General features: G+C 41.7%; 1 protein-coding gene across 1 annotated transcript in view; it reads right to left on the bottom strand.

Annotated features, from left to right (window-relative positions):
• Positions 1 to 868: 868 nt before the first annotated feature.
• The window catches only part of USP38 (ubiquitin specific peptidase 38), a 54,867-nt gene continuing 44,000 nt past the window's right edge, over positions 869 to 11,735 (bottom strand). Inside the window, exons 8-11 of the mRNA XM_073604328.1 lie at positions 9,054 to 9,147; positions 8,859 to 8,965; positions 6,373 to 7,708; positions 869 to 1,830 (exon numbers count right to left, since the gene is read on the bottom strand). Of these exons, the coding sequence (XP_073460429.1) occupies positions 1,669 to 1,830; positions 6,373 to 7,708; positions 8,859 to 8,965; positions 9,054 to 9,147 (1,699 nt within the window). The 3' untranslated portion in view covers positions 869 to 1,668. The remainder of the gene's footprint in view (positions 1,831 to 6,372; positions 7,709 to 8,858; positions 8,966 to 9,053; positions 9,148 to 11,735) is intronic.

Here is an 11,735-nt window from a genome sequence, read left to right as displayed (position 1 = left end):
TTTAAAATTGTGCACGCTCATGGAATGGCGACAAACCACAATACTTAAACGTCTCCATAGATGACGCTTTAAAAAAGGTTTACAGGTTACCCGTTTAGAGTCACAGAGGAGGTCTAGTGCTAGAATTATCACATGTGTGGTTTTGAACACAGTGTACATATGTGGGCGCAACTTACGTATGCGTTCACTTCTGCGCGCAAGCTCCAGGGACAATTTTATTTTTACACTATCTTTAAAAAAAAAAAAAAGCTGATCTCTGTTAATCCTATTACAAGGAATGTAAATATTAGTAATTAATAATAGTAATTTTACTTTACACACACAAAAAGGCCCTTTAAGGCCGGAAGTGACATTTTACGTCGCTCTGGTCCTCCAAGGGCATAGAGTCGAGTGGGGGACATCTTGCCCTCACGCGACTTCCTGCCCATCCCTCCAGCACATCGGATCGTTTTCGCCCATGCCGACATGTCTGGTAAGCGGGAAAAGTGGCTGGGGGGGCACCTCTCCCGCTGCCCATAAAAGTGATCCCGTGGCAAATCTGCCACCGGTAACACTTTTATCTGAAAAAGGATCACCTGCTGTAAAAAAATATACTAGGGTTATGGCAGCTATCTGCTGCCATAACCGTGGTAAATAATGTCAAAGTAATTACATATATACAGTGGGCGAAGTGGTTAAACCAATATTTTTCTATAATTGCAAGAAATGTTCTTAGCCTGAAAGAGACAAACAAATGCAGCCATCTAATGATTGGTAAGCTACAATATATTACATTTTTGTTCTTGGGTTTAGATATACTTTTACACAACAGTCTTAATTCTGCTGAGCAACGCCGACACGATACCTAAAAAGACCAGAAAAACTGTAATAATGACTCATTAAAGCAGTTTATGGAACCACTGTTTTTTTTTTTCTCTGGCAATAAAATAAGTTCAAGATGCAATTCTTAATATTGACAATGTAGAATACATAATACACTCCAAAGGGATCTCATTTCTCATTTACAGGACTGCAAGGCACATACATAATTTTCCCTCATTTATACATGGCAGATGTAATCCCTGAAATAGAATTTTTAAAAAATTCTGAGACAACTTAGAAATACTATAAAGTTAGCATTTTTTTCTGGTTAAAAACTGTAGAATTTCATGCAATCTTTTTAAAAAGTGATGTCACAGATTATATACATACATCCTCTGATGCTTATAATGAAGCTTTAGTGGGGGAAAAAAAAAATACCCTGAACTAGATCACATTAGGAGACAGTTATTGCTTTCCGCATAGGTTGCACCATAAAGCTTTCATATGTTGGAAAAATGGAACACAAAACCACATGTTCCATATATAATACAATACTATCTCTGGATACATTTCTGTATGGGGAACAAAAACCATCTGTGTATGTTACTCTTGTTCTTACATTGAAGCACCACTATATACATTTATCTTTGCTTAACCAGTTCAAGGCATTATGGGAAACAAATATTGGTGTGCATCAAATCACACACATTATCTCTGCAAATATAAATTATAAGCTGCCTATTATATTGGTGTTTGAAGGAAAAATGTGATATGTTAACACTTTGAAGTGAGAAGATTGGACTACAAAGTCAATGTCCAGTGTGGTTTAGTCATCAGTGCATAATGGACACTATTTAGATTTTTTATTTAAAAGACAAGTCTGCTGATGGTGCTGAAACCTCCATCTCCACCACCGCCACTTGGGCCGCAACTTCCAGGAGGGTCATTGTCATCAAATCCATTGGGTCTGAACGAGCAGGAAGCAGATGCTGCTTGTAGAGCCCGCGCACGGGCATTAAGTTCCTGTTCCTGTGCAAACAGACAAATTACTATTAAAAAGGGAGCCTTCATTATTGAATACATATCTTTATATATGCAAACCACCTAAATGGCCCTTGAGAAACTCTTTGTAATATTTCTGCTCTTTTGCAGCCATTTTTTAACATCAACGCTACATCAAATATTGAACTGCACTAACCCAATTGCCAGCCATGTTCTGTGCTGGGTAGATTTAAACGTGACCAGATATCAAGAGTTCCTAAGTGTACAGTCCCATTTATACCTATCGGGAAGCAAGCAGAGCCAGTGTGAAGGAGAATTTATTTCAGAAGAAATAAACAATGGAGGAGGCTTTCACGGTCATACGAAGGTAGGCAAGCAACTGGGGAAGGGGAGGTTTGTGCAGATCATGGGGGACTTGGGGTTAGCAGTGTAGACCTCCCCGCAGAATTGACTTACCTTCCTTTTCATTCCTTGCCACTTCACAGTGTTTTGCATGGTGTGAGCCACACGCTTTTCCATACCTAGAAGTACCAAGAATTTTGTTTGCCCCCCTGACTTAACAGAGTAGTGGTAAAATGAAGGAAAGGTGAGCATTGGCTGCTGGGTATGGGTGGATTAAACTGTATGTCCAGCCAAAACGTTTTTCTTAGTATTGGAGAGAGTGGAGAAGAGGTAGAAACCCCATCAGGTTTTTTAGATATATCCCCACATCATGTACTGCCGACCAGAAAGGAAGTGAGGGTAACAAACGCAACAATGAAAAAGCTTTCCTTAGTGGGTGGTACAGTGGTGTAATGGGTAGCACTTTCGCCTAGCAGTAAAAAGGGTCGCTACTTTGAATCCCAACCATGACACTACCTGGGTGGAGTTTGCATGTTCTCCCTATGCCTGCGTGGGTTTCTTCCCACACTCCAAAGACATGCTGGTAGGTTAATTGGCTTCTGTCCAAAATTGGCCCTAGTACATGAAAGGGGACCTTGGATTGTGGGCTCCTTGAGGATGTGAGTGTGCGATGTATGTGTGGAGCGCTGCGTAAATTGATGGCGCTATATGGGTACCTTAAATAAATAATATATAATGGAGGAGCATCTTGATGAGACACAATGTACAGTTGTGGACACACACCCACACTCACTCAGGTTGAACTGGATGGTCTGGTGTCTTTATTCAACCTTACTAACTATGTAGTAGGTGAAGGCTAGATTTCCTGTCTGGTGCACACATTGCCCATATGATAAGAAGTGGGGGTAAACCTCTCTAAAGTAGGGGTAGGCAACCTTTGAAAGGTGAAGATCTTCCATGACAACACAGAAGAGAGCAAAGATCACTGGGGTGCCTTAGCCTTTTTTTTTTTTTTTTTTTTAGACGTTAACTAGCAAGTCACCAGAGCAGGGTAGTGTACAGAGGTTAATAGAATATAAAGCTGTGTACAGGGATCACTAGGGTAGATGACAGGGTTGAGCAGGACAGGGGGGGTTAGCAGGGCAAAGAACAGGGAGTTAACAGGGCAATGTAAGGGGGTCTTCAGGAAGGCACATTACAGAAGGGTCAGAAGGGACTGCTACAGGGGATCAGAAGAGCCTGGTACAGGTGGCTGTGGAGGGCATGGTACAGGGGGTCAGGGTAGTCTGGAGGGCACGTCATTAAAGAGGGGGTCAGGAGTGCACGGTACTGGTGGTTAAGAAGGTACAGTTCTAAGGGGTCAGGAGGGCAAATTACAGAGGTGTCAGGAGGGTTCATAAGTGGTTTCCCGAAGCAGAGCAGTGCATGGAAGCTGCTAGGGCAGATCTACCTGTTCTGGTGTGCTGATCCCCACCGGGCCTTGTCTCTCGTCACATGATGTTATGCATAAGCACATTGAACAAACTGGAGAGAAGGGCTGGCGGGGATCAGAACACTGCCACACACGGAGACATGAGCCCAAACTTGCCCAAGTTCTGTCAAATCCAACAGCAAATCCTAGGTGGCCGAGGCATTCCCTGCCTTGCAGCATGCCCCTTGCACATGAGGCTGTGGGGTGGGGGAATGGCTCCGCTACCTAGGACTCGCTTTGACTGCTTCCTGGCCTGAGAGCTCAGGTAAGACGTCTGAGCTCATTGCTTTTGTGCTTTGCCACCTGGGGGGATCATGGTGGGGAAGAGCACTTGAGAGCTGGCAGAGCGGGGATTCGAACGCGATCTACCAGTAGCCGGTGGTCGACAGTGGGATCACAATTGATGGGTTGTCAATCTCTGCTCTAAAGGAATCCTGAATAACCGTAAAAGCCCAACAGGCGTTCTAATCAATCCCCACTATAGGCTCAACATATACATTAAAGCACACATTTTGCTTTGCCTTAAACTGGCAAAGCACAAGCCTGCTGTAAATTTTGTTCATCCTTCTGTATTTAGTGTATTAACAGATTTCTCAGTACAATTACGGTGTTCAACAACCGCAAAGCAGGAAGCAGAGCTGAAGTATGTAATGGAGCAAATATGACTGCTGCCATTCACATTGATTAACCACTTGAGTCCCTAACAATGTAAACTACGGACATAATTAAAGTAGAATTCCAACTAAAGCCAGACTAGTCTTACTTTCCATTTCCTAACATCTTTTTCCAGTCGCAAGGAAATGGCGAGGGACGCTTGACAACAACTGCATCTTTTTTACTCAGGTAAGTGCTGGGAGAGGGGAGAGGGCATTTTCAATACTAGTTAGGATTTATTTAGAATTCTACTTTAAAGTATATCTCAAAGCCCCTTGTTTTATTTATTTCAGGTACTTCTATATAGCGCCGTCAATTCACGCAGTGCTTTACATATCTCAAAAGAGAAAAATCAACCAGCGCAACAGTAATCACTAGAGCAAAAGCAGCTGAAATACCGAGGGTCAAAATATCAAATCCCATACAACAGAATTATAAAAAGGCAGTACAGCGCTTCAAAATTAATACTAATAAAAAAAGTCCATAGTCTGATAGGAAAGCACAGACAAGCTTCCAGTGTTGAAAGTGAAGAGATGTACAATATATGGTGACTTCCGTGACACCCTCCACCAACGTAAGGATTGGCCCCTCACCTCATGACATGGACCCCTGAGTTTATCAGTCCGGTCCATTACAGCATTCCCATTACTGGGTCATTAAGCACACATCATGACTTGCAGTGTGGGGGCAGTCAGTTTGAAAGATCTTCTTCAGCTCCAGTCATATACATGTAATAGAATAAGCAATATCTAGTGCTCTCTGTATTTCAAATCTTATATCTTGTTTATTAAAATAGAATAAAAACTCACAAGCAAGGCACTGTACCCCAGTGCTAAGGATCGGCAGCAAACAAAAACACAGCGTGTCTGCAGGAATCAGCATCGGGACGTGGGTGACGTCACGAACGTATCATGTGATGTCCGTACGCGTTACGTCCCATAAAGTAGGCGGGACTTCATCAGGGCCGCTGATGAAGTCCCGCCTACTTTATGGGACGTAACGCATACGGACATCACATGATACATTTGTGACGTCACCCACGTCCCGATGCTGATTCCTGCAGACACGCTGTGTTTTTGTTTGCTGCCGATCCTTAGCACTGGGGTACAGTGCCTTGCTTGTGAGTTTTTATCCTATTTTAATAAACAAGATATAAGATTTGAAATACAGAGAGCACTAGATATTGCTTATTCTATTACATGTGTATGACTGGAGCTGAAGAAGATCTTTCAAACTGACTGCCCCCACACTGCAAGTCATGATGTGTGCTTAATGACCCAGTAATGGGAATGCTGTAATAGACCTGACTGATAAAGTCAGGGGTCCATGTCATGAGGTGAGGGGCCAATCCTTACGTTGGTGGAGGGTGTCACGGAAGTCACCATATATTGTGCATCTCTTCACTTTCAACACTGGAAGCTTGTCTGTGCTTTCCTATCAGACTATGGACTTTTTTTATTAGTATTAATTTTGAAGCGCTGTACTGCCTTTTTATAATAGCACTTTACATATACATTGTACATTCACATCAGTCCCTACCCTCAAGGAGCTTACAATCTAGGGTCCCTAACTCACATTCATACATACTAGGGACAATTTAGACAGGATCCAATTAACCTACCAGCATGTCTTTGGAGTGTGGGAGGAAACCGGAGTACCCGGAGGAAACTCGCACAGGGAGAACATGCAAACTCCAGGCAGGTAGTGTTATGGCGTGGCTGGGATGCGAACCAGCGACCCTTCTTATTGCTAGGCGAAAGTGCTATCCACAACACCACTGTGCGCTGTGTTTGATAACGGTCACTAAAACAAATGGCCTCACTTAGAGATTTCCCCTCCATTACAGTTTCAGTAACAACCTAAAATTTTAGGCTTTCCCTCACAGTTCTAGCAATAATGGTCCCAGGACAAGAAAGGGCAAATCACCCCAGAACAGACACAAATCTGCCAGATGTTCTAACTCGGCTTCTGTCTATTCGAAACATAAGAAAAGTTCTGGCTTAGATACAAGCAACATTTAACAGGTTTTAGAAATTGTTTCTTTGAATTGCTGGTCAGGCATGTGAGGTAAAAACAACCAGAAGATGTAGATGTAATTGTACCTGTAAGTAGAGCTTATTGTCCTTGGTAATGGCATCCATCAGCTCCTTCTGAAGTGGTGGTTCCCCATTTACCCAAAGTCCATTTACTGCACTAGGGTGCACATTACTGGTATCACTACAACTGTGCTTTTTATATAACAGCACATAAGCTGTGTCCTTTGGAAACCGATTGGTGATATTTAAAACAGACTGAAATGAAGTAAATGTCACTCGGCTATCATTAAACAGAAACCATTCTTTAGACATGTCATTACATGCAGTGTCATTTTCAACAACTGAGTTTGAAGTGTCTTTGCTCACTAAAGGACCTTGGTAAGGTTTCTCATGGCAGAGATATCGTGATGTACTGGTGACATTCCTTGCATATGAATAGTAATGGCCACTTTCTGAAGAGGTACCAGAATGGACCACAATAGAGCTTAGAACATAAGGGACAAGCTTTGTGCAGCATAGATCTTCAATACCAGATGGTTTCAGCTTTTTAGCCAGGTTCTCACTGACATCAGGAACATCTGCATCTTGAGTTCTATCTTCAGAACAAGCCACTGAGGTAGACCTTTCAACTGGCAATTCAAGTGCCAGTGGAATGGACACATTATCCAGGATTTTCCGTCTCACGTGACATTTAGGGTCATATGAAAACCTTAACAGAGTTAAAATGAGGTATTCTGGTTCTTCTATTATATGCATAGTCTTTTCAGCATTCTGAAGGGAAGCACATTTTTCACAATGATATCGATTTTCTCCATCGAGTATCTCTGGTGCTAGGAAATAGCTCAACAAGTCTGTAACAGAAGGCGTTTCATCCTTATCAGCCTTTCTACACAGGTCACTGTTAGGCGACAATGCGTTGTCACATGCTGGTGCATCCACAGAGATGTTCTTACTACTGGACTGAAGACCGCTGACAGCAGACTGTAGTTCAGTGGACTTTCCACAATCATCTTGTGCTGAAAGAACAAAAACGCTCTGCGTTTCGCCAGATGGGGCAACATCTATTTCTATGCAATCATCATCTTTCTCTTTCGGGGAGCAGATCATGCTTTGGACAGGTTTATCAGATGACGGACAAAAGGCCAGAGAAAGGTCAGTGAAGGCTTCCATCTTCTGAGAAGTGCTTCTACAGTTCAGGCAGCAAATGGTAGTTTGTAGCTTCCCTCCAAACATACCCTCTATTAAAGTCTTCTCTTCAAGACCCCATCCTGTGTTCTGCACTCGGGGAAGGGCATCTGTCCCTCCAGATTGTGACGATTGCAAACCACCATCAGCAACCATTGGATCAGCAGCAGGCATTGAGGAGGACAGAGCTCTGAAGGATTTCTCTTCTTCATGTAGTCTATAAATAAGGATATACATTAATGCACTGTTTTACCAATTACAGACATCATGTACTGTATGACCATTCCAAAATCTTAAAACAACTCTATTACCATCTGCAAGTTTGACAGATATGAAGTTAAAGCAGATAAAGCAGTAAACTGTGGATGTGGCAAAAAAATCACCCAAAAACCTGCAAGGTAAAGGCATAATGTGCTAGTATTCATCTTAGAACTTACCTTAAAACAAAGCCCTCCAGTGCTGCAATATCACTGCTGAGAGGACTGACATGTTGCCCCTGACTTTCTTATGGGTTCGCAGGTTCTGGCTATGTAACTGGCTGAAGCCGCAACGACATCACTTGGTTCTGGTTCCGATACGAAGCTCTGAAGTTCCCGCAAAGTATGCCAGACATTTAGAGCACATGCACCAATGTCACTGGCTGCATGCAGGGTGAATATCTCCTAAATGGTGCACGTTTAGGAGAGATATTCCTTTTACCTACAGATTAGCCTTATTATAGGCTTACCTGTAGGTAAAAAATACCGAGCTGGGTTTAACTACCGCTTTAAAGCTGAACTGAAATTGGACCAGTTACACGGATGAAGGAAGCTTACTACAGCTGGAGATAAGGCAAGTGTTACTCCCTATAACTGTACCCCTTGAATTAACCAGCCATAAAAAAAAAAAAAAAAAAAAAAAAAAAAATTCCAGCCCAGAACTCAGCTCTAAAATCACTGTTGCCTGACAAATGGCAGGCTATGTCTTTACTCCTTCCTATAAAATCCTTTCCCGTAAATATAGAACTGATCTTATTCAACAAAGCAGTGTAAAGAGTAGTGTTTATATGTAGGGTATAGTGACCAATGGTAGCCTTTTTCTTCTTGCGAGTACAGTAAAGTGAAAATCAGACTAGTTGCTACGGGCACTTTGCAATACCCATCTAAAGACCACAAGAATCCACAGTCCATTTGTAATGTTATTTTGACTTAAAAGAGGCATATAAAAAATGTAATGTAAAATTTTCCAGCATGTGCTAGAGAGACAACTATTATTTTTAAACAGTTAGTGCACTTATCAATTTGAAAACAAAATTATATAAACATAGTGTTTTCTTGCCATAAGCTATATATTAACAGCAAAACAAAAAAGGAAGAAAATAAAGCTACCTGTCTAAAAGAAAGCGGAGGTACTCTGAGCAGTCCTGCTGGGATCGTGGTGTGAACCAAGGTGGCCTAGAAGACTCAAAGAAAATCTGAGGAGCATAAGCTTCCCTCTGCACAAAGAGAAATAAAATTAGATTTTTCTTGCTAGTCATGACTGATAAAAGGCAATGGTCAAGGTCTAGAATGATAAAAGGGTACCTGAGTGTGTGCTAAAAAAGCAAAGAGATGTTGCAGTTTTTTCATTAGTAAATTGCACCCGTTCAAATTCAGTGACAACACGTGCCTCCTGAAACTAAATATAGATTTATATTACAAAATCAAGCCATTATCATACAGTACAATCAGTTACATTTGATCAAACTTCACTGAGAATTAAAAAGTGCATTACTAGGCATAACTTTTTTTTTTGGATGGCATGGGGGAAGAATTACACCCTATGTTCTTACTGCAGTCTGCTCAAAGAGTGTCTCCCTAAAATATTTTGAATACCCCCTTACATAAAGAATAAAACCTCCATGCAATCATCTTTTCTTGCTTTGCACTAATTGTTTAATGAGCAACATTTACCCTTTGAGTCACTTAGCCTTTATTCCCCCATATCCTATGCACAAAAACATAGGAACTGGGGTGCAGAGATTTGGTCAGGATCAATGGTGTCCTCAAAGCTGAGAAAAAAAAGGCAGATACTTATCCATCATGCCATACCATCGGGGAGGCGTGCAATTAGCCTGAAATTTATTCTACAGCAGGACAACCACCCCAAAACATACAGCCAATGTCATTAAAGTGGAGTTCCACCCAAAAATGGAACTGACATGCCACATTTGGCATGTCATTTTTTAGATTGCCCAGCCAGGCACAACGCGCAGACAGGGCCCACAGTCACAATGCCGGCACCGAGGAGAGGGAAAGGAGGGGGGCTTCACTCGCCCGCATCGCTGGACCGTGGGACAGGTGAGTGTCCGATCATTAAAAGTCAGCAGCTACAATTTTTGTAGCTGCTGACTTTTAATAGGGTAAAAATCATCTTCAGTGTAAACAAGGAGTCCTGGAAATGATGGTTTGGCCCCCACAGAGTCCTGATCTCAACATTGCATTTGCCTGGGATTACATGTCATTTTTTAGATTGCCCAGCCAGGCACAGCGCGCAGACAGGGGCCCACAGTCACAATGCCGGCACCGAGGAGAGGGAAAGGAGGGGGGCTTCACTCGCCCGCATCGCTGGACCGTGGGACAGGTGAGTGTCCGATCATTAAAAGTCAGCAGCTACAATTTTTGTAGCTGCTGACTTTTAATAGGGTAAAAATCATCTTCAGTGTAAACAAGGAGTCCTGGAAATGATGGTTTGGCCCCCACAGAGTCCTGATCTCAACATTGCATCTGCCTGGGATTACATGAAGAGACATAAGGATTTAAGGCAGCCTACATCCACAGACAATCTGGGGTTAGTTCTCCAAAATGTTTGGAATAACCTACCTGCCAAGTTCCTTCAAAAACTGTGCAAGTGTACCAAGAAGAATTGATGCTGTTTTGAAGGCAAAGGGTGGTCACACCAAATATTGATTTGATTTGGATTTCTCTTCTGTTCATTTACTTTCTATTTTGTTAATTGATAAAAAATAAAACTATTCACACTTCTATTTCTGAACACATTCTTAATTTACAGAATTTTTACACACCTGCCTAAAAATTTTGCACAGTGCTGTATATATGTACAGCAGGGAAAATAAGTATTGAACACGTCATCATTTTTCTAGGTAAATATATTTCTAAAGGTGACATTGACATTAAATTTTCACCACATGTCGGTAACAACCCATGAAATTTATACAAAGAAACCAAAACAAATATGTTCAGAAATTAGGTTATGTATAATAAAATGGAATGACACAGAAAAAGTATTGAACACACTAACTGAAATGTAATACTTCGTACAAAATCCTTTGTTGGTAATGACAGCTTCAAGACGCCTCCTGTATGGAGAAACTAATCGCATGCATTGCTCAGGTGTGATTTTGGCCCATTGTTCCACACAGTCTTTAAATCTTGAAGGTTCCGTGGGCCTCTTCCATGAACTCTGATCTATAGTTCTTTTCATAGATTTTCTACTGGATTCAAGGCAGGTGATTGGCTGGGCTATTCTAGCAACTTTATTTTCTTTGAAACTGATTGAGAGTTTTCTTGGCTTTGTGTTTGGGATCATGCTGTTGTTGAAATGTCCATCCTCGTTTCATCTTCATCATCCTGGTAGATGGCAGCAGATTGTTTATCAAGAACATCTTGGTACATTTTTCCATTCATCCTTTCTTCAAATGATATGAAGTTTGCCAGTACCGTACGCTGAAAACCACCACACCATGACGTTCTCACCTCAAAATTTCTCTGTTGGTATGGGGGTGTTTTTGGGGTGACGTGCAGTGCCATTTGACCTCCAAACATGGTGTGTATTATGGCATCCAAACAGTTCAATTTTTGTTCTCATCTGACCAGACTTATTATCACAGCATTTCACAGGCTTGTCTAAATGTTGTGCCGCAAGCTTCAACATGCTTTTTCTTCAGCAATGAAGTTTTGCGTTGTGAGCGTGCATACAAGCCACAGCAGTTGAGTGCATTACTTATTGTTTTCTTTGAAACAATTGTACCTGTTAATTCCAGGTCTTTCTGAAGCTCTCTCCACAAGTTGTCCATAGCTCTTGGACAACTCTTCTGATAATTCTTTTCACTTCTGTCAGAAATCTTTCGAGGAGCACATGGTAGTGGCCAGTTTATGGTGAAATTATGTTTTTTCCACTTCTGGATTATGGCCTCAACAGTGCTCACTGTCACATTCAGAAGTTTAGAAGCCCTTCTGTAACCAATGCCACAAGTATGTTTTGTA

Source organism: Aquarana catesbeiana, linkage group LG01 (assembly GCF_042186555.1).
Source record: "Aquarana catesbeiana isolate 2022-GZ linkage group LG01, ASM4218655v1, whole genome shotgun sequence".
Classification (NCBI taxonomy): domain Eukaryota; kingdom Metazoa; phylum Chordata; class Amphibia; order Anura; family Ranidae; genus Aquarana; species Aquarana catesbeiana.
This window is presented reverse-complemented; position numbering and strand designations above follow the sequence as displayed.